General features: G+C 47.9%; 1 protein-coding gene across 22 annotated transcripts in view; it reads right to left on the bottom strand.

Moving 5' to 3' along the window:
* Positions 1–218: 218 nt before the first annotated feature.
* The window catches only part of pleca (plectin a), a 66,693-nt gene continuing 44,611 nt past the window's right edge, over positions 219–22,300 (bottom strand). For 17 of the 22 annotated variants that reach the window (XR_002168722.1, XR_002168723.1, XR_002168726.1 and 14 more), the window contains 24 exons: positions 21,619–21,746; positions 21,078–21,171; positions 20,460–20,614; positions 19,946–20,297; positions 19,791–19,868; positions 19,083–19,244; positions 18,841–18,945; positions 18,656–18,751; positions 17,457–17,582; positions 17,211–17,363; positions 16,846–17,000; positions 16,643–16,769; positions 15,291–15,474; positions 15,110–15,130; positions 14,457–14,614; positions 14,204–14,382; positions 14,001–14,139; positions 13,206–13,562; positions 13,038–13,121; positions 12,479–12,583; positions 12,294–12,392; positions 7,827–11,174; positions 999–7,757; positions 219–929 (listed from right to left, as the gene is read on the bottom strand). Coding sequence is in view for 1 of the 22 variants with exons in the window: in XM_019874103.1 (XP_019729662.1) it covers positions 1,584–7,757; positions 7,827–11,174; positions 12,294–12,392; positions 12,479–12,583; positions 13,038–13,121; positions 13,206–13,562; positions 14,001–14,139; positions 14,204–14,382; positions 14,457–14,614; positions 15,110–15,130; positions 15,291–15,474; positions 16,643–16,769; positions 16,846–17,000; positions 17,211–17,363; positions 17,457–17,582; positions 18,656–18,751; positions 18,841–18,945; positions 19,083–19,244; positions 19,791–19,868; positions 19,946–20,297; positions 20,460–20,614; positions 21,078–21,171; positions 21,619–21,746 (12,579 nt within the window). In the remaining 21 variants the exon portion in view is untranslated. Of the gene's footprint in view, positions 7,758–7,826; positions 11,175–12,293; positions 12,393–12,478; positions 12,584–13,037; positions 13,122–13,205; positions 13,563–14,000; positions 14,140–14,203; positions 14,383–14,456; positions 14,615–15,109; positions 15,131–15,290; positions 15,475–16,642; positions 16,770–16,845; positions 17,001–17,210; positions 17,364–17,456; positions 17,583–18,655; positions 18,752–18,840; positions 18,946–19,082; positions 19,245–19,790; positions 19,869–19,945; positions 20,298–20,459; positions 20,615–21,077; positions 21,172–21,618; positions 21,747–22,300 lie in introns of all 22 variants that reach the window. The other 5 variants (XR_002168724.1, XR_002168725.1, XR_002168732.1 and 2 more) reach the window with 2 other exon arrangements.

The following is a 22,300-nucleotide window of genomic DNA, read 5'->3' as shown; positions in this document are numbered from 1 at the left end:
CATCCGGGGCTCACTAACCCCCTGCGACACCTCCCCCCCGCCCCCCAAAGTCCTGATTTCTGGACAAAAATTGCAGGCCAATAACCTTTACGCCGTTTTTGCCAAGAAGAAGAGGGTGGTAAGGACATGTGAATGGGGCGTCAACAACCCTTCCTTTTTTTTTTTTTTTTTTTTTTGATATATCATATTTTTAAGTCTGATGAGTAATGGTCACAGAGTCATAAGCTTTTCATGTCCTTTATTTACATAGCGAGGGTGTTACAACTTGATTCCGTTTTTTTTTAAAAATTATAAATACACCACGCATTAAAATATATCCTTTTAACCCCTTTGGTGCATCATCATCATCATCATCATAATAACACAACAAATGATTTAAAGGGTACAACGACCCTCGTGAGGATAAGCGGCTCGGATAATTGGGGGGATGGGGGGGCGGTTTTGGTTTTTTTTTTTTTTTTAAATGTTAGTAAATCATGCAACTCAAATATAGTGTGTAGGAAAATAAAAGGATATAGGCAAGATAATTAGGTGTTGCTTTCACATCGAAAAATAAACACTGTGGCTGGTGGCGTCCCAAAAAAAAAAAAAATTAAAAAGCTGAAAAACTAAGAATCTGTTAATGGCTTCCAGCAGTCGTGGTTATACAGTACATACAGTCATGTCAATATTAACATTCATGAGTGTTTGTGGATTGTGAGATAAACCTGATTGCTTCCTGCTCGGCCAGTCATGCAGGTGTCAATAAACCGCAGCACCATCTTCAAAATATGCATCAGCCACGTATTTTTTTGTTTTTTTTGCAGGCACTTGATGGGTTTCTAACATCAACTGAGCTCAAGGTTAGTCGCGAGAGTGACTTTTTTCATAAATTCCGGCTACAGTGAAAGTCCAGGTGAAGGTCTCTGGGAAGAAGCGGAGCACGGTATCTATAAAGGAGAAGACGGGACATCAGGACAAGCGGGCAAGACATTGCTAACTATTGTGTCCTCACGTACCAGTCGGCGGGGTCCGGACAAGCAGCGACTATTTGGGTTACTTTGGTGTCAAGAGTCTATAAAGTCAGATTGATGTATTGGTGGTCTACCAGTGCATGGGAATGTGCCCTTTGGTGATTCCCATTGAGTCCATGTTTTATTCCAGATGACGGGAATATGGCCTGGCTGTAGTTTAGTAGGTGTGGAGCAACATGATCGAGGACAAAGATCTTGAAGCTTAGTGTTGAGAGACATTCTTAATGTCAGCGATCGTTACGAGACTTCGGATTCTGCTCTGCAGAGTGGCCTTGAGCTTTCAATATATTCATTTTTGAGAAATACGCTCCATATTCAGAAGGCTCGACAGACGACGATCAAAGAGTATGTTCTTTCGGTTGTAGTGTTAACACTCAAAGCTAATTTCCTGTCTATTACAGTGATTAAACGATACAACAAAATGTACATAGGTAAAGGTATATAGATACACAAAGAAGTCTACGCAGTACAAAATTAAACATCTAATGTCTTGCAACGACCACATGCAGAGCAGAAACTGTGTAGTCTTCAGTTCACTGACAGGCATCTCAGTGGCTTTACAGTTGATCCTCAATATCGTCGCCCATAACTCGGCGAACTGTAGGAGGATGAAGACGAAGAGAAGGTGGTGGTGAAACTGGATCCAGTTGCATCAAAGCTTCCTCTTCTGGAGCCGGACCTGGAACCGGATCTGGAGCCCGAACGTGAGCCGGTTGCCGAGCCTGAGCCGCTGATGCTGTAGGGACTGTAGAGGCCTTTGGTGGACTGGGAGGATGCCTCCAGAAGCCTGAGGCCAGTACCGTCCTCAATCATGCTTCTGTCCAAAGCATCCTTGTAGGAGATCTTGAGTTTGGTTTTGGGGCATGTGAGGTACTTGGAGTGGGCGCTGACGTCACGGAGCTTCTGTGCGGTGCGAGCATCCAAGGTGCCTTTCTTCAAGGCATCGTCCAGAGAGACTCGCCCGGTGACGTCTGGTTCAATTAAACCACCAGTCAGATATTGGACTTCCAGGAACCGCTGGCCGGCCTCGTAGTACAACCAGCCTTTCTTGAGGGCTTGAGCAGCTGACATTTTAGTTTTGGTTCGAGGGTCCTCATATCCATTGCAAGCCTTCTGTGCAAGGCTAATGCGGTCCACCATGATCTTGTCCACAAGTCCTTTGTTCAATGCATCTGTGACGGAGAATTTTTCACCAGTGTTTGGGTCAATGATTCCTCCAGTGCAGGCCTGAGCTTCCATCAGCCTCTGACCGGTTATGTTGTCCACTAGGTTTCTGTGAATGGCCTCAGTGACAGACACCTTCTCCAGCGTTTCCGTGTCCAAGATTCCAGCTACGGGGCCAATTTCCTCGGTGGGGTCATTCCACGGGACAGACGGTGTTTTTATGCTAGACATCGGACTTGAGGTGTAAGAGGAAGTGGATCCAAAGGAGGATGACCTTGATCTCACGCCACTGGAATTTCCAGATAGCATGTCTGCAAACTCCGTGATAGATAGAGTTCCAGAACGGTACTGGTCCAACGCCGACTTCTCAATCAGGCCGCTTGAGATGGCGTCATCGATGTCGTACTGTCGTCCGGACCTCCTATCAATGATCTTGGATTTTACAACTCCATCAGACGAGGTGCTGGTTATTTCCTCCCATTCGCACTCCTGCTCTGCTAGCTCTAAATACGTCTGGTGGTCAATGAGTCCTTTCTGGTAGGCCTCATACACTGACATCTCCTTGCCCGTTTCTGGATCAACGATAACAACTCTGCGTTTACGAACAGATGACTTGGAGGAGGTCTTCCTTTCCCGTTTCTTTTCCTTCAGCAACAGGAGCGCGAGCCCTGTTTGAGGGTCCGTCATGCATCTCTCCATGAGCTGGAGGTAAGTGAGGTTTTCCTCTGTGTTAGGGTCAAAGAAGCCCTTAGTGTCGTCAGACGGGTCGGTGAGAATTTGGTTCATTTCTTCGTCAAAGAGACCACGTTCATACGCCGCTTCCACTGGCAGGCGATGGCTCTCCTGTGGGTCAATGATTCCCCCCGTGGCGATCTGAGCTTCTAGCAGGCGGATGCCGTGGTCTTTCAAGATCAGGTCCTTCTTCATGGCCTGGAACAATGAGATGACCTTGCCAGAATAGGGATCCCTGTAGCCCGTGACTGCTCGCTCAGCTGACAGCAGTTTGTCTTTAAACTCCAGACCCACAACACCCATCTTAACGGCTTCGTTGACATTCAGTTTCAGATTTTTGATGGGGTCGATAACGTACCCCGTCGCAGCCTGGGCCTCAAGAAGCTCAAAGGCAGTTCCTGGTCTGATCATGTTCTTCTTCATGGCTTGGTAGATAGACAAGCGGTCTTTGGTAGATTCTACAAAGACACCGGCAATGCAGCTGACGCCTTCGAGGTACTTCTTCAGGTCCCTGCTGACCTCCTCCACACTGATGGTGCCCTGAGTGAGTTCATTGTACATCTTTTGGTCAATAATCTGAGAACGAAGCAGCTCATCCACAGTGATTTGCTTCCTGAGACCCTTGAAGAGAAGTCTCCTGTCCGCTAGAGAAAGCAGCTTCAGTCCACTCTGTTTGTCCAGCCGACATCTTTTCAGGAGCTGAGAATATGACAGGTTCTCATCTGTCGTGGGGTCGGTGTAACCTTGCACATCGGCGGCCGGCTCGGATATTCTGTCCAGTGTCTCTTTGTTGATGTACCCACGCTGCATGGCAACGTCCGCAGGCAGGCGGAAGTAGTATTCGGGATCCATTAACCCCCCGGTGGCATTTTGCGCTTCCAGAAGCCTCAAAGCATAATCTTCAGGAACCAGGTCTTTCTTCATTGCCTGGAAAAGAGAAATCACTTTTCCGGTGTATGGATCTTTGTAGCCTGTCACGGCTCTCTCGGCAGACAGAAGTTTGTCGTGAAGTTCAGGCCCCACGAGCCCCTTGCGCACTGCTTCATCCACTGTGAGAAGTTCATCTTTCACCGGATCGATGATAAAGCCAGTTGCTGCTTGGGCCTCGAGAAGCGTCAGAGCAACTTCGGGCTTAATCTTCCCGTTTTTCATGGCTTGATAGATGCTGACTTTGCTGGGAGTGTCTGACATAATGCCAGCAATGCACCCAGTTCCAAAAAGGTACTGTTTCACTGATGGCATTGCCATGATCTCACTGATGGTCATTTTTTCTTGCTTCAAAAGGTTGTAAGTCTGCAGGTCTATAATTCGAGCACTGTACAGCTCCTCGATTGTAATTCTCCTTCTGATGATGTCACACGACATGCCCTGTTGAGCCTTTTCGGCCTCCCTTTGCTCAACGATTTCAATGATGATGATGAGCATTCTCTCTTTTGTGATTGTTCCCAAGCGAAACTGCTCCATGAGGCGGCGTCTCTCCTCTTCGGGAAGTATGTTGGAGTTCATGATTTCCCAAATGGTCATGCTCTTGCCTTCAAAGCTCTTGAGCGGGATATCAATTTGAGTGCTTGCTAGATCTGCCTGGGCTTGCTCCTCGGTGTACTCGTAGGACTTCTCAGCGGGAGGAGCCACTTCAGCTTTGGACAGCGGCAAGTAGCACAGACCTGAGTTGGGATCTTTGACACATTTCTCCAGAAGCTGCTTGTATGTGAGACTTTCATTGGTGTTGGGGTTGGTGAAGCACTGGACGTCGCCTGAGGGTTCGTTCAACGATTTGACCATTTGTTTACTTAAATAGCCACGCTGAACAGCAACATCAGTGGGAATGCGATGGCTCCCGACGGGATCAATGATGCCTCCTGTGTTAAGCTGAGCCTCCAGAAGAGGAATGGCATGCTCCCTCAGCACCAGCTCTTTCTTCAGCGCTTGGAACAGAGAAATCTTATTGCCCGTGTATGGATCTTTGTATCCCGTCACTGCTTTTTCGGCAGAGAGAAGTTTCTCGTGAAGCTCCGGACCAACAGTTCCGGCCTTGACGGCATCATCCACGGAATATTTCATGTTTTTTACTGGGTCTGTTATGAAGCCAGTTCCAGCTTGGGCTTCAAGCAGCGCAAGGCCAGTATTCGGCTGCAGAATGTTATTTTTCATAGCTTGATATATGCTCAGCTTTTCGTTTGTGGCTTCCATTGCAATGGCGTCAATACGCTCTGTGCCGTGCAGATACTTCCTGACTTTATCGTCTTGACCCACTTCCTGAGGAGTCTTTGTGCCTTGCTGGAGCTGATCAAATGTGGCTTTGTCAATGATATTGGCATCCATCAACGCGCTGGCAGGAACTGGTTCCCTAAGACCTTCAAAACAGAGTTTTTCTTTTGCCTGGGTCTCTCTTTCCTCCATGATGGTCATCACAACCTTTATCAACTTTTCTATTGTCACATGGCCCATTCGGTACTGGCGAATCAGTTCGATTCTTTTCTCCTCTGTGATGTACTCGGAGGTGATGATTTCCCAGATTGTGACCTTTCTGCCTTTAAAAGGTCCATAGTCCAGCTCCACGGTGCTTTGGTTCAAAGCCTCTTTGGTTTTGGCCTCTGTAATCTCTTGATCCTCTTTGGGCTTTGGAGCCTTCTTTGAGAGGGGGAGCAAGGGAAGACCAGTTTCATTGTCGGAGATGCATTTCTTCATCAACTGCGCATACGTGGCTGACTCCAGTGTGTTGGGATCGGGGAAGACCTTGGTCTCATTTGCAGTCTTGCTGGTTTCCTCGTCTAAATAGCCACGTTTGCAGGCAACCTCGTGTGGGACGCGGTAGCTTTTAACTGGGTCAATAATTCCCCCCGTGGAGAGTTGTGCTTCTAACAGACGAATGCCATGGTCCCTCTTGATGAGACCTTTATTTAAGGCTTCAAACAGAGATACCTTCTTGCCAGAATAAGGATCTCTGTAGCCACTGACTGCTCGCTCTGCAGATAGCAGTCGCTCGTGGAGTTCTGGACCCACCAACCCCGACTTGACTGCTTCGTCGACAGGCATCCGCTCATTTTTGACAGGATCAATTATGAAGCCAGTAGCCGCTTGAGCCTCAAGAAGATTAATGGCCGTCTCGGCTGAGAGCAGCTCTTTCTTCATGGCTTGATAGAAAGGCATTTTCTCCTTGGTGGGTTCGTTATACAGTCCAGCAATGCTCGGTGTTCCTTGGAGCGCTTTCTTCACAGGGTCCATCTCCGCGATTTCTTTGACAGTGATTTTACCATTGCTTAGCTTGTTGAATATGTCTTTGCTTATAACCTTGGACTCGAGAAGTTCGCTGGCTGGCACGGGAGCCCTGAGTCCGTTCAACACGTTTTCATTGTTCTTCTCCTTGTCCTCCACGACAGTGATAACGATTTTGATTATCTTCTCCACCGTGATCTTGCCCGTTTTGTATTGGCGTATCAGCTCTCGTCGCTGCTCTTCTGTGAAATACTCAGAGTTGATCACTTCCCAAATGGTGACCGTCTTTCCTTTGAACCTGCCAAAGGGCACATCCACGTTGGACTTGCTGAACACTTCTTTCATCTCGGCATCTGTGTAGGTTCTCTCAGTTTGGCCTGCTTTTTCAGTCACAGGTAGAATCATCAAGCCTGACCCTGCGTCCTTCGTGCATTTGTCCAGTAGCTGCTTGTAGGTGAGGGCCTCCTGGGTGCTTGGTTCCACAAACAACTTGTGATCCGGCATTTGCTTATTCATCTCGGCGTCAAACTGCCCCTGCTTGTAGGCTGTTTGCAGGGAGACTCTATGGCTGTTGATGGGGTCAATGATGCCGCCCGTTGTAAGCTGCACATCCAGGAACCTGGTGGCCTGTTCCTTCTCAATCAGACCTTTCTTCATGGCCTCGAAAAGGGAGATTTTGTCTCCCGTGTAAGGGTCTTTGAAGCCTGTGGCAGCTCGCTCAGCAGACAGCAATTTGTCATGGAGTTCGGGGCCAATCAACTGCTCTTTAACAGCCTCATCCACAGAGAGGAATTTGTTTTTAACAGGATCGATGAGGTAGCCAGAAACCGCCTGAGCTTCCAGCAGCATTGTGGCGGTATTGGCTGTAATCGTGTTGTCTTTCATGGCCTGATAGACACTCACTTTCACCTTTGAGGGAGTCAAGATGCCACCGATGCAGCTCTGACCCTGAAGACAAGAGTGGATCTTGTCTGTCTTTGCCAGGTCTTGCACTGAGACTTTACCCTTCTTCAGTTTGTCAAACTCTTTTTTGGTCAGGACACCGATGTCATGAAGTCTCTCAGCAGGAACTTGGTCTCTTATTCCGTCAAAAGCCCAAGGTGAATCTTTCTTCTTGCCATCGACATCTGAGCCATTGTAAACTTTCTTTGTTGTGACCGACACTGTGGCAGAGACTAACTCTTCCCCAGCGCCCTTCTCTGTCTGGACCTCAGTTTCGTTCCTTTTCGATGCGATTTCTTTGGATGCTACCTCGAGATTGTTCAGTTTGTCCCTCAGTTTTTTGTTCTCCTCTTCCAACAGTTTCTCTTGTTCATTCTTTTTCTTTTCGAGCACCTCCATTTCCTTCTGCTTCTTCTTCATCTCCGTCTCAGCTTCCTTCTGCTTCCGCAAGGCGTCATCCATGATGGCCTGTAGCTTGTTCCTCTCATCCTCCATCAGCTTTTGCTGACGCTCTTGCTCCTCTTTGAGGGACTTGGCTCGGATCACTTCATCCTTGAGCTGTTTTTCCAGCTTCGTCTTCTCATCTACCACCTCGCGCTCTCTTTTCAACAGCAGCTCTTTCTCGGTGAGGAAGGTCTTTTGAAGAATGGCCTTCTGTTGCTCAATTTCTTCTTGCTGGGCAATGGCCATCTAGAAAACAAGAGCGAGTCAAAACATTGTTTCATCATGATGGAGTATCGATTATTTTCGTTACATTACCTCTTTGGAATTTTTCTGAAGCTCCACGGCCTCTTTTTTCAGCTTCTCCCTCTCTTTTTCCAAGTCAGTGATGGCTTTCTTAAGGTCGTCGGCTTCTTTCGTGCTTTGCAGCCGCTGAGTTTCCAGCTTTTGCACCACAGTCTCGGTGGCTTTCTGTTGCGAGTCCTCCAGACGAGCTTTGGCCTCATCTGCCAGCTTCTTGAACTTCTTGGCCTCCTCCTGGGCTTTCGCGTGAGCATCACTGAGCTCCTTCACCTTAAGCTTCAGCTTCTCTGCCTCGGCTGACACCTCTTGCTTCCTCTTTCGTTCGGCCTCCAGTGATTTCTGGAAGCCTTCGGTCTCCTCGTCCAGCCGTTGCTGGATCTGCTGTTTGTCCTCCAGGAGCTTCTTGGCCGCCTCCTGTGCCTTGTCCTTCTGCCTCTGGAGGTCTTCGGCCTCTGCTTTCAACTTGGTAGCCTCCTGGATGGCCTGCATTTTCTCCTTGAGCATTTTCTCCGCGAGTGCCCTCTGTTCGGCTAAGTCGGACTCGGCGGTCTTTCGGAGTTTGGCGGCTTCCTCTGCCTCTGCACTAAGCCGGGCTGCTTCCTGTGCCAGGATCTTCATCCTCTCGGCTTCATCTGCGAGCAACTTCTTGGTGTTATCTTTGTCCTTTTGCATGAGACGCTTGTTTTCGCTCTCAATTTCTATCTTAAGCTTTAGAAGCTCCTCCATCTGAATCCTGACTTTGGAGAGTTCATCCTCAACCTGCGTTTTCTGTTTAACGGCGTCATTGACCTCGCCCTTCACCCGCTGGAGCTCCTCATCCAAAACCGCCTTTTGTTTGTCGGTTTTGTCGAGCTGGAGTTTGATAGTCGACAGCTCCTTCTCCACCTGCGACTTCTGCTTCAGCGCCTGCTCGGCATCCTTTTTGTGCTTGTTCATTTCGGCATCGGCCTGCTGCTTTTGTTTGAGAGCAGCGGCCTCTGCTTCCGCTCGCTTGGAGGCCTCCTTCTCTGCCTCTTTCCTCAGTTTCTCTGCATCTTTCTGAGCTTTGGCCTGCTTGGAGGCTTCATCCTCCGCAGCTTTTTTCTGTTTCTCAGCCTCCTCAGCTTTCTGACGGAGCAGCGCCGCCTCTTTCTCTGCTTTCTCTTTGGCCTTTTCAGCTTCTCGTGCCAGTTTTTTGGCATTCTCAAAGTCCTCCTTGAGCTTCTCCTGAGCCAGATCGCCCTCTTTGTTCTTGCTGAGGACATCTTGAGCCTTTTGCTCGGCCGCGCTGCATTTCTGTGCGGCCTCCTTGGCCAGAACCACCTGCTGCTTGGCGTCTTTCTCCGCTTTTTCCCGTTGCTTGTTAGCTTCCGCTGCCTTTATTTTCAGACGCTCCACCTCCTCCTGAGCGGCTTTGCATTGTCGTGCCGCCTCTTCCTCCGCCGCCGTGATGCTCTTAACCTTCGCCTCAGCTTCCTTTCGCTTCTTCTCCTCGTCCGCGGCGAGCTGCTTCAACGTCTCGGCTTCCTTCTCGGCTTTAAGTTTGCTCTTTTGCGTGTCGTCCGCAATCTCTTTCAGTTTCTTTAACTCTTTCTCTAAATCTGATTTGTCCTTTGAGGCCTTCTCAAAGTTGATCCTGATGATGTGGATCTCCTCCTCCACCACTTTTCTTTGCCTGAGAGTTTCCTCAATGATTGTTTTCTGTCGCTCCAATTCAGAGTTGGATGAGCTCTGCAGATGCTGCATTTTTTCCGTAATGTCTTGTTTGTGCTGAGCTGCCTGATCCTCCAGCAGTTTTCTTTGGTAGGCTTCATCCTCGGCTTGTCTTTTCAGCCTTTCGTTCTCGGCCTCTTTGGCCTTCAGGGTGATCTCGGCTTCCGTCTTGAAACGGGTCGCCTCATTGATGGCGGCAAGTTTCTCCTTAAGGATTTTCTCGGCTTCAGCTCGCTGTTTGGCCGCCTCCTCCTCAGCGAGCTGCCTCTGCTTCTTGGCCTCCTCGGCCACAGACCTCAGTCTGGTCGCTTCGTCTGCAAGTTGCTTCATTTTTAGGACTTCCGAGTCGAGAAGCTGCTTGGTCTTTTCCGTGGTGGACAGTGTTTCCTTCTCAGCTTTCATCTTCAGCTGGAGAAGGGCATCCATTTCACTTCGTACCTTGGCCAGCTCCTCCTCCAACTTCTTTCTCTGGTTTTCAGCAGTGTTCACTTCGTTCTTTAGACGGTGGAGCTCGTTGTCCAGGAGGCTCCTCTGTTGCTCGGCGTGTTCAAAGTCAGCTTTTAGGCGGATGCATTCTTGCTCGGCTGACAGCTTCTGTTGGGCGATCTGCTCGGCGAAAGTCCTTTGCTTGTCCAGCTCTTTCTCGGCACTCTCCTTCTGTTTAAGCGCGGCCTCTTCAGCCTTTGCCTTCTTCTTGGCGTCACGTTCAGCCTCCAATTTCTGCCTCTCTGCCTCCTCTTGCGCCTGAGTCTTCCTCTGGGCCTCCTCCTCAGCTTGCAGCCTCAAGCGGAGAGCCTCATTGGCCTTTTGCCTCCACGTTTCCAGCTCCTTCTCTGCCTGTTCCCGAGCTTTGCTGGCCTCCTCTTGCTGCTTGCGGAGTTTCTCAGCTTCCTCCTGCAACTGGAGGACGGTGCCCTGCTCTCTCTTGAGGGACTCCTCAAGTTTGGTCGCTCTTTCGTTGAAGGTTTTGGAGGTGCTCTGCAACTGGGCGGCAGCACTCTTCTGCGCGACCTCCTCCACCACCTTGACCTGCCGGAGTTTCTCCTCCTCTGCCTGTTTCATGCGCCGCTCGGCTTCCTCCGCTTGCATCTTGAACTTCTCCAGTTCGTCCAGGGCCTTCTGCTTCTGCTTGGAGGCTTCCCTCTCCGTCTCGGCTTTGCGCTTCAGCTCGTCTTCCGCGTTCTTCTTTTTCTGGGTCTCCTCGGCCACCTGCTTGCGAAGCCTCTCGGCCTCCTCCTGAGCAGCTTTACGCAGCTTGTCGGCATCGGCGGCTCGGTTGCGAAGCTGCTGCAGCTCCTCATCAGCTGTGCTCTTCTGCCTGGTGGTCGTCTCCAGCTGGAGTCGGATGATGCGTATCTCCTCCTCAATCCTCGTCCGATTTATCAGAGCCTCCTCCAACTGAAGGTTCTTTGTCTTGATCTCCTGGTCCGACAGACTCTTGAGCTGTTGCAGTTCCTGCTGGATGTTCTGCTTCTGCTTCTCGGCATTCACAGCGACATCCTGTCGCTTCCCGGCCTCCTCTTTCATCTTCTGCTTGAGAGCGTCAGCCTCTTGCTGTGCCTTGGCCACCGACTGAGCGTGAGCCTCGGCCAGCTGCCTCTGTTTGTCCAACTCGGCCTGGATCTCAGCCAGCCTCTTTCGCTCAGCTTCTTTCAGCTTCTCAGACGCTTCCTGCGTGAGCAAACAGTAGGTGATGGGGTTAGGCGGCTATTTGAAAACTGATACAAAAATGGCAGCATGAGAAGATATTTTTTTTGTCTGACGGAAGACACAGTCACTCCACAAAAAAAAACACAAATGCACTTGTTTTCATGCACTATTTGGGGTTTCGTATTCATATATGCTGGACAGAAGGCATAATAAACTAGATGATTTTCGCAAGTGTGCAGAGTATGTTGCTTGTTTGCTGATCCATGGTCATAGGACTTTTGAAAAAGTGCCATTAATGAGTTTGCGAGGCAAAATGATATTAAATGGCAACTACAACAAAGGGCTGTGATGTAAATCCATCCACAAGACAATGTAAGGGTTTCCTTTGTTTTCACGTTCAACTAGACAAATGATTGGACAGACATTGGATTGACAACTCAAAGGAAGGCTCAGCATTCACATTACTGGCAGTATTAGATGAGCGGGCAATAACCAATCAAATGTGAAATAACGTGTCAGCTTAATTGAGCGTTTAAATCCTGAACCTTCCCCCTTTGGCAATGCACAGATATTTTCAGATAAGTACCTGCTTCATCTTTGGGGTTAACTGCCCTCTTAAGATGAGTATTCATCGTGACAAAGCGCCGGCAAGCAATACAAAAAAGAAATGAGGATTTTAAAAAAAAGTCATAAAAACATCCGTTGAAAATTAAAGTGGTCTAGGAAACAAGTTCTGAGCAGGCAAGTAAAGCAAAAAAAAAAAAAAAAAGAAGAAGAAACAAGCCGGTGAGTGATACGAATTGGAACATTTCAAGAGCAAATAAAGAGGAAAAATCCAAAGCTAAAATAGGTGCAGAGGCAGTGAGTGAGGAGTTTATGTGACATGATGCAGAGGGAATGAGAAAGTTGTGATGTGATGCAATGTGACAGTTCAATGGCTGTAGATTCCGCTTAACTCTGGCTTGGATTTTTTATTTTTTTTTTGTGTGCAAAACAGGCCCCAATTTTATATGGTTGATGTTTTGTGCATTTTTAACAGTTCTGTGATATTTGTATTTGACAAAAAGATATGTCATGCTTCAATTTTGACCAAACTATGAAATTAGTTGTTCAAGAATGCTGTTCAGGGGAAGTGGTTACCTCATCTTCCTCCAGACGACGGCGCGCGTCCGTGATGAACTTTATGTACTGGCTGACAAGCGTCAAGAGCTCGCTGTAGCGGGTTCTCAGCGCGACGTACTGCGTGTGATGGCAAAGCAGAGACAGGGTTAAACGATTTCGGTTTATTTCAATTGGTCAGCACCATCTTGCCCGTGAAAACCTGCCTCTTGGATGATGTCGTCCGAAGCGCACTCCATTTTGGGCTTCTTCAGTGGTGAGGCAGGGGGATCCTGCAGGGCTTTGTAGGTCAAGAGCTGAAGCTCGTAATCCTAAAAGGACAAACGTGAGATGTTTCACTGGGTCGTGCATGGACAAACTGGTACACGACGGTGCAGTTAAAGCACGCGCGCAAACGCGACACTTCTGTTGTCGCGTGAAATTATTCCATCATTGGAGCACAGTTGCAGTCGAATATGAATTTGAATTCTTTGTAATTTGTTGCTTTCTATTTATTGATGGCTATCAGTAAGTTCTAATAATAATAATTAAAAAAAAAAATCCAAACGGATGCTTTTAGTTTGATTTTTTTTCTTAAAAAAAATCTAATAATAATAATATCAGATTTTTTTTTCTTAAAAAAAAAATCAAATAATATCATATCGTTAGCAAGGTATAAGGCAAAAGTAGAGATATTCAATTTCAGCCATGTTGCAAGGCCCCTCGTGATTACACACACCACCTATCTCCATACACACTCGCACAGAGGCACACACACACACACACCTTAACGGAGTCAATGTAGTCTTTGGCATTTTTCTGGCACTTGTCGATCTTGCCCTTGTTCTTCTCGATCTCATCCAGGAGTTTCTGCGTGAATCAAGACATAAACACGGTTACTCATAATTATTTCTAATTATGAGTCAACTCGTCCAGTGAATGCATGTGAAATACCTTCTCCTCAGCTAGTTGCTCCTGAAGTGCGGCTCCGTCCCCAACGGGTAGCGCCTGGATTGCCTCCTGGCGCTGCCTGGCATCTGCCAGCCAGCGCATGAGCCACTCGTAGCTGTCCCGGTAGCTGCCCATATGGCGTCGGAGCAGCTCCAGCTCCTGCTTTCGGATCTCCAGTTGAGCCAGCACCGCCTGCCAGCGTTCCTGCAGGCCGGCCACCAGCTGGCGGTAGTGCTCCAACTCAGCGTCGCGCTCGCTGCGGACGCGTGTCATCTTGTCGTGGACGGCCGACGCTTGCTTGAGCTGGTCCTGCATGCGGTCGAACACAGCCTGGTCTGCTTCAGATTCCGTTTGCATTTTCTGTTGGAGAGGATTCATCAGAATTAAAGCTCAAGATAACACCGCCGCTTATTTGGACTTCTGACCGTAGTTCGAGTTTTCCAAAGTCTAGTTCAGGGGTGTCAAATTCATTTCGACTCGTTACGACAGTGAAGCCGAATAAATGTTGAATCATCACATCGTATTATTACTTGTACACAAAAAAATGATGGCTCACTAGTTTTGAAATCAGTCAAGTATTTGTTCAATTATTGCTCCAGTGAGTGTAAATAAGGTAATGCATTTTTGCAAAATGTTACCGTTCTTTATTACGTATGACAATTTGAGATTTTGGCACAGATTTAAGCAAGGATCATGGAAGTTGACAGATGATTTGCTTTCGCGGGCCACATAAAATGACATGGCGGGCCGGATCTGGCCCCCGGGCCTTGACTTTGACACCCGTGATCTAGTTCATACCTTAATCTGGCTCTGCTGCTTCTCCGCCGCCTTCTCCTCAGTGGGGACTCTGTGGACGTCCAGCAGACGAGTCTCGTAGCTCTTCAGAGTCTCTTCTGCGTCATTGGTGTTCCTGATCACCACGTCAATTGCCTTCAGCCTGAGGAAAAGAACGTTAGCATCAGGATGATGTGTCGAAAATGTAAACTTGAGGGACCCCTTACTTGTTCAGATAGATGGACGAGAGGGCGTAGACGTGCTCCATCTTCTTCTGGCTGCCGTCCAGTTCGGAGCGCAGCAAGGGGCCGGAGCTGGACGGCTGAGGCGAGGCAAGAACCTCCTCGGCTTTCTCTGCGATTGAGTTCAGTTCTTTCTGCAGGCCTTCCAGCTCGGTTTGGACTTTCTGCCAGCAGGAATGAGAATTGTTGAAAGAATCATGACAAGAACATCAATCACGTCTCCGTTTGGGATTTTCACCATCTGTTCGGTGGTCTTCTGGGCGCAGGCTTTGAGCGGGTCTTTGTCAGCCAGCTGGTGAAGTCGTGTCACTGTTCGGTTCTCGCAGCCCTCCAGCCTCAGGCGGAGGTCCTTGAGCTTGTTCAGGTAAATCCTGCACACTGACTCATCCTGCTCTCCTGGTGGGAGGAGAAAACCGGGCAGAGGCACTTACCATCCATCCGTCAAATCCGCTTTTCATCGTCTGAGCGGGATTAAAACATGCCCTTCATTCAAGTTCAATCACGTGAGAGATTCAGCCAATGAATCGTCAATTGACTTCATGCGTGATTAGACGGGCCTCCGCATTGAGGTCCGTTGACATTCAAAGCCATGACGAGTGTCGGTTAGGAGAAAAAAAATTAATCAGTGAAGATGATGATGATGATGATGATGATTGGTGAGGTTAATTTAGGGAAATTGGACAGTGCAAAGTCCTGCCACGGCAATCACAACACACTAACTGTGCACATGGGGGCATCCTGGCACATACAGCCCCACACAGGAACACAGACTGCGTCGGACAACAACACACCAGGACACACTGAGACACACTCGGACACGATGGGAGACACCAGAACACACAACACACTGGCACACACAGGGTGACACTTGGATGTCGTCAGGCACCTTACCCGTCTTTGGCGGCACGTAGCCTGTAATTTGAAGCCGACAGTCAACTTATTCATCAATCGTGAACAATGCGATTGATTAATGAGCTTATGGTCTTAAAATAATAAATAAAGAATGAGTTGAAAATACTTTGCGAAAAAAAAAAATGCAGCCCTAGGTAAGGAAATGAGAAGACACACTCACCTTGTTCCGCGGTGCTGACCAGCGTGTTGTAGTGCTGGTTCGCCTTATTGTAGCGAGACTCCACCTGCATGCGGTCCTCGGCCCCGAAAGCTTGCGAATCCTGGCTGTCCCTCAGGAAGTCCTGGTAGTGCTGCTCCAGGTTCCTCAGGGCCAGCCGGTACTCCTCCACCGTCAGGGTCTTGAACTGACAAAGAGAAACCTCATGAGTCTCGACCACGGCGCGGCATTTGAAAGGACCTTGAACCTCATCGACATTCGACACTCGAAGGGGAGCAGCTTCAGTTGACAGGTTGCTGTCACTGCCCCACTGATCCACTGACCGTATGTGACGTGAATAAACTGATGGGCTCACATTACAGAGGTGTGTGTGTGTGTGTGTGTGTGTGTGTGTGTGTGTGTGTGTGTGTGTGTGTGTGTGTGTGTGTGTGTGTGTTCTCCTCGTGGCTGTGTGGGATTTCTCCGGATAGTCCAGTTTCCTCCCGCATTCCCAAAAATATGCATGGTAGGTTCAGTGAACTCTCTCGACCGCAGGTGTCAAACTCAAGGCCCGGGGGCCAAATCTGGCCCACCACACCTTTTTATGCGGCCCGCGAAAGTAAATCAAACATGGCAACTTCCATCATGCTTGCTAAAATACGGACCAAAATGTCAAATTCTCATGTGTATACATATTGTAAGCATTTCTTGTCGCCAAACACCTCATTACAGTAACTTAAACAATAGTTGAATAAATAGTTATTCTTGACTTTTTTTATGTGATTTCAGTCATAATGGCCGCCAAGGGATACGGTAACTAAAATGTGGCCCGCGACGAAAATGGGTTTGACACCCCTGCTCTAAACCACAGGTATCAAACTCAAGGCCCGGGGGCCAGATCTGGCCCGCCACATCATTTTATGTGGCCCGCGAAAACAAGTCAAACATGTCAACTTCCATCATGCTTGATAAATCTGGACCAAAATTTTAAATTCTCATATGTAATGAATAAGTGAGATATTTTCTTGTTACCAAACCTTTCATTGGAGTTACTTAAACAATAGTTGAATAAACCATCATTCTTGACTTATTGATCGGGTTTCACAGTCATAAAAGCCTCCCCCAAGGGAAGCGGTAACTACAACGTGGCCCTCGACAAAACTGAGTTTGACACCCGTGCTGTAGACTGTCCTGAGGTAAGATATTAAGCTTGAACGTTTTTTTGTTGATGAGTGTCGTGCGATTGGCTGGCAACCAGTTCAGGGTGTCCCCCGCGTACTGCCCAAAGACAGCTGGGATAGGCTCTAGCGCATCCCCCAAAATCGAATTTCCTTTCGGGAGGCATGGACCTTCTCTGATAGAAATGTCGGTGTTACCATGGAGATGTTCCAAGTCTTGATGATATGGATGTCTCGCATGAGGTACTGCCAAGAGAGGAGGCTCCTCAGGTCCACAAACAAGCTCTGCCACATTGTCTGCAGCTTCTGCAGGTTCCCATCCAGCCTGAGAACAACAGACAGCACGGGTCAGTGGTCACCGGAGTTGAAAGGTTGCCTCGGCAACGCCCCGGCGTCCTCACCCGGCGACGCTGTTGACTGCGTCCTTGTTGGTGGGCGGCACCAGGAAGCAGATGGACGGCACCGTTGCCTCGCTGCCTTGGCGGTTGAGCACTCGCCACTTGTACGGCTGGGAGTTGTTGAGCAGGGCGCACTCATCTCCGCGGTGCACCGTGATCTGGAAGAAGGCAACATGAGCCATCAGCGCTATCTGCTGCTTTATCGGCGGTAATTGCACGTTGGGACATGCCCTCAGGTGAACTCACGAGCACACACTGGAAAACATACTGAGTTGACATATTGAGAAATACGACATCCAGGGACACATTCGGACATAGCGTGACACAGAACAACAACATACAACGCTGGGACACTCAAGAGCGATTACCTCCATTTGCTTGAAGTCGCAAACCGCCTGGATGGGCAGCTTGCTCTTGATGGCGGTGGCCGGGTTGCGCGGCTTCAGCTGCACCACGTTCTTGGATCGCCGCTTCAGACCTTCCACGTGAGTTTGGAACTCGGCCAGCTGCTCTTTCTCATCCTGGACACCGACCAGCAACAGCATAAAAACTCATGCGCAGTCTGAGGAAATAGAGTTGTTTTTTTTTTGTTGTTTTTTTTAATAATGACGCACAGCGGCATCCTGCAGGAGGTCCTCCAGCCTGGTCACGGTGACGGAGCGGTCGCACGTGTACTTCCTCTTCATGGTGTCCTGCATTTTCTTCAGCTTGTCCTCGGCCTCTTTTACGTCGGCAAAGAACTGCAAAGACAGAAAGTCTGTGGTTCAGGAAAACTGGGTACGGTATTTTCCGCACGAAAAGGCGCACCTAAAAGCCTTCCATTTCCTTCAACGCTCACAGCGCGCCTTAAAATCCGATGCGCCTCATGCGGTAATATGTCAACCCCAAAATGGCTCCATGCTCGAGACATGCTTACAACGCAGGGTTCAAACTTAAGGCGATCGGTTTCGCAGTTGAACACGGAAATCGAGCAGCAGCAAGAGAGTTCAACGTAAACGAGTCAATGTTATAACTTGCTGTTGGTTAAGTGAACTGTGTCGCTGCTTTATTAAAGAAGTTTTACGGAAGTCTGATCGTCGCTATATAAATCAGGGTGTCGTGTAGTGTAGGGTTCCGTTGGCATCTCCTTGATCGTAGCACCATCAAGTGGATGCATTGTAGATTGCGTCTTATAATGCGGTGCGTCCAATATATATTAAAAAAAAGACAAAATAGGCCATTCATTGAAGGTGCGCCTTTTAGTCCGGAAAACGCGGTAATCCGACATTTCAGACTTCAAAAGAAGAGGATCATAAAGCATCAACACCGTGCTTCGAGCATGTAAATAGTCATGAACGCAGGTTACCATCAATGACTGCATCTGTTAGTTAACGCAAACAAACTAACTTCACATGAGGCTTGTCAATAGTATCAATCAGGAGACAGTACGAGCCGAAATAACACACGCACGAGCACAAAGTGACATGACATCACACACAGAAACACAAAAATGTGCTCCACGTCTTTAAACAAACAGTATTAAATCATTGACCTCTTTGTTTGGAGTTTCCACATAAATAAACATGAGGGAAGACATACATTTAATTTTCAAAACGGACAGGCCGGCTCATTCACATTTTTTTCCCCAATTCATTTTGTATCCAGACTTCTAAATGAATAATTTACCACAATATATTTTCAAATCCTAAGCATCTATGTAAAACTGTGATTTATTTATTTTATTTTTTGACAGTAAACTGTTTGACCAATTGCGGTTACTACCGTTAATGTAAAAAAACGGACGACCAAATAGATTCCGAGGTGTTGGACCCACCTGGAAGTAGGCGGTGTTTTCCTTCAGGTGGCTTTCGATGCAGCAGCACAGCTGGAGGATCCAGCTCCACTGAGTCTGCAGGGCGGCGGTGAAGGACTGCGGAGGGGACGACCATGACGGCCGCGTGCAAACGTCACCGTGGTATTCATTTCAGGGGGTGTAGCCGTCTGGGGCGAGGTACTTACTTCGATGGTCTTCCTGCCGGGGTGTCCGTCTCTCAGCAGCTTGTCTCCCGTCACCTGCACGGTGCTCATCTTTTTCTCCCGTAGCTCCAGCTCCCGCATCAGACCCTGGAAATGCAGCAAGGACACTTTCAGGTCTGTCATTGTACTGTATGGACAGTGAATATAAAAGGTCAACACAACCCGGTTGAAATGCCATTGGAAATCATTTCAAAAAGGTGATTTTTTTTTTTTTTTTTAATTACCGAGTAGTTGTCCTTCTTGGCCGCCATGTTGGTGTTGCGCTCACTCCAGTCGTAGTTGACCTCCTCCTCCTCTTTCTCGTTGAGCCACATCAGCTCCTTGGTGGCGGCCGTCACAAAGGCGTGCAGCTGCTCCAGGTTGCGGAGGCGAGACTTGGACGAGTTCTGAGCGCAGAAGGTGAAATATTTGGTCAAAACAATGTTGGGGCAAGACCTGGATTAGCTTTTTTTTTTCTCTGTAGATTCCTGGGGAGGGGAGACAGTCAGTTTAACCCTGGAAAACCCAAGAACCCTTTTCTTCTTTGGCAAAGGATGAATTATACATTAACCCGTATTATGTTACGGGTTAATTTGACCCATTTCAGTTTTTGCGTTGACCAAAGCACTGGATATCCTTTGACTTTTGCTCATCTAGGGTCATGAACTGGTGTGTAAAATCTGGACACTCTGATGTGTAGTGGGATGTCTGTGCACAGTTTGAATACAAATATGATGTTGCGGGTCATTTTGACCCAGGCACTTTAAATGACTGCTACATGTTCACTGAACACCGAAATATGTTTTTTCAAATTCAATGCTTTAATCCTAATTTAGGATTTAGGGCCAAATTTGACCCTTTGGGAGCATTTGAGTAGCAGAATTTATAGGGGCCAAATTAGACCCCGTGGGTTCTCCAGGGTTAAGGTACTGTAAGGCATGATACTGACTCACCAGGAGCTTCCCATACTGTTGGTCCAGTTGGGTCAGGTAGTCTCTGTAGGCCGCCTTACTCACAGGTGAGATCTGACTCTGCAGCCGAGAGTTCAACATTAAACGCTGCGCACATGCGGGCGAAAAAGAAGCAAGAGGAGGAGGAAGACGCGCACCTCGTCGGCCTTGGCCCGCTCCAGCTTGGAGCGGAACTCCTCCACAGAGAGGTGCAGGCCGCGGTGGCTACCCAGGTGCGACTCGACGGCGGGCAGGTCGACACCCCACTCGCCCTGGTCCACGCGCCGCTGGTTCTCCTCGACCCAGCCCAGCAGGTCCTGGACGTAGCGCAGCGTCGCCTCATCCAGCTCGGGACGCAGCCTCACGGGGGCCTGCTGGAGGACCTGCGACGTGTGCACCTGCGTCAGGGGCACCTGCACCGTAGGCACCTGCGCCACGCTCACGCCCGACTTGAGGCGCAGGGTGTATTCGCTGCGCAGGTTCACCAGTCGCTCGTGCAGGCGGTACACTCTGGAAGAAAATCATGTGGAGATTTTGTGAATAATTAGTTGGATTAATTCATCTATGAAATCGAATCTGCATTTTTTGGTCGGTATTGTCAGAGTAAGTTTAAAATGACTTCTGCTTTTATGTCACGAGGTGACCAATATACAGGATTGATTTTTTTAATACCTGCGGTACATCTGTTCGGCCTGAAGGTGGCGCCCGTCTTTAAGTGTCTGCACGTCGTTGAAAAGGAAGCGAATCATGCCCTCCGCCTTTTCCAGGTCCGCCTCCACCTCGGCTGTGTGCTGGGCGGGTTTGCCCGAGTTCAGGAGCCGCACGTCCTGCAACATGACAAAAGTCACGTGTCGTCAGAGCCACTTTTGCAAGTTTGAAGGAGATTTTGTGGTGCTTTTTTACATCGATTTATTGACATTTATTAGTTATTTATTTCGAATTTTAATTCAATATTTTATTTTATTTTATTTTCAAACACTGAATTTAGTACAGTGTAAATTTATTTAGTCCATGATTTGATTTAATTACACCCGATTTAGATTTTATTTTATCACACGAAATTAACATTTATTATGTACATTTCAATGTTATTAAATGCAACTACATTTAGTACAATTACATTCAATACATTTATTTTGGAACCTTTTATTTGATTAAATATCTTTCTTGAATATTCATTTTTATAATTTAGTTTTTACTGTAGTTCTACGAACGTTTGACAGCATTTTCTTACATTTAATTGTTGGATTGTGTCTGTGCAGAATTTTCCTCGTACTTGATTTCCCTCACCGTTTGCAACAGCGCCTCCGCCTGGTTGAGTTGCTCCTCGCACATGCCCGACTCCATCTGCACCTTGCCGACGATTCTCTGAAGACGCTCCAGCCTGCCATGCGGAAAAAAGGTTAACGTTCAAAGGTCGGACAAAGACGAGACAAAACAGACGAGCGCTCACTCTGTCCTACGTCGGATTAAAAACTTGAAATCGTATCCCTGATGCATAAAAGCCATGACGGACGCCTGCGAAGCTCAAGCCAAGATACGTTTGATGCAGCGTGAGCGAGACGATTGAAGAAGTAAAACGAGTGAGCCGACTGCCTGCTCAACTTGTGATTCTTTATGCAACTGTTTTGTGCAAGTGACCGCGTTTTTTTGTTGGATTATTGCTCTGCCTGCAGCAATCATGCGGTTCCTCTTCATTTTCTTGCCAAAGTGGAAATGAGTCATCCCGGTGGTCACACTGTGCTATGCATCTCATGACTTTTTTTTTTTTTTTAAATATGAATGTTAATGCATGTATTGTTTTGTGCTTTGGATAAGATGGGCAACTCGCCTCTCGAACTCGGTCCTCAGCAGGCGCTCCCGCTCCAGAATGGCAACGTGCAGGCGACCCCACTCCTTCTCCACGTCCAGCGGGTGGTAGCCCGGTGGCACCTTGACGTGGCCCATCTGCACCGCGCCCTGAAACACAAACAAACAAAGGGATTTAGATTTATATCCACATCTATATCTATCTATACCTATAGATAGATATAAAGATCAAAACTCAATCCAATGGATGTTGCGCACCTTGGCCACTAAGGGGCAGTATAATACAGAAACAAGACAGACATGTGGAAGCCGGTCACAACTCCACTTCCTTACAATGAAATTCAATATTTTGTGCAGAGGATAAGGAATATATGCCTTTAAGTGTTGTTGTATTTTGTGTTCCTTGTGTTCAAATATCCCAAGCTAACGGAACAGCAACGCTAGTTCCATTAGCTCGTCTATGCGTTTTTCAACTGTGTGTTAGCATTAGGCTAGCGTGCTTTTACAAGACAAAGTAATGGTTGAATCAAACATGAAGGGAGTCAAAATGTCTTATACACTTCGGAATGTTTGACGATGGTAATGTAACAGAATCAGAGATGAAAGTGGACTTTTCTGAAAATTCCGGAAAAAAATAAATAAATAAATGTGTGTGTGTGTGTGTGTGTGTGTGTGTGTGTGTGTGTGTGTGTGTGTGTGTGTGT

Source organism: Hippocampus comes, unplaced genomic scaffold (genome assembly GCF_001891065.2).
Source record: "Hippocampus comes isolate QL1 unplaced genomic scaffold, H_comes_QL1_v1.1 scaffold166, whole genome shotgun sequence".
Taxonomy (NCBI): domain Eukaryota; kingdom Metazoa; phylum Chordata; class Actinopteri; order Syngnathiformes; family Syngnathidae; genus Hippocampus; species Hippocampus comes.
The sequence above is the reverse complement of the archived record's forward strand: the minus strand, read 5'-3'. Positions and strand labels throughout refer to the sequence as shown.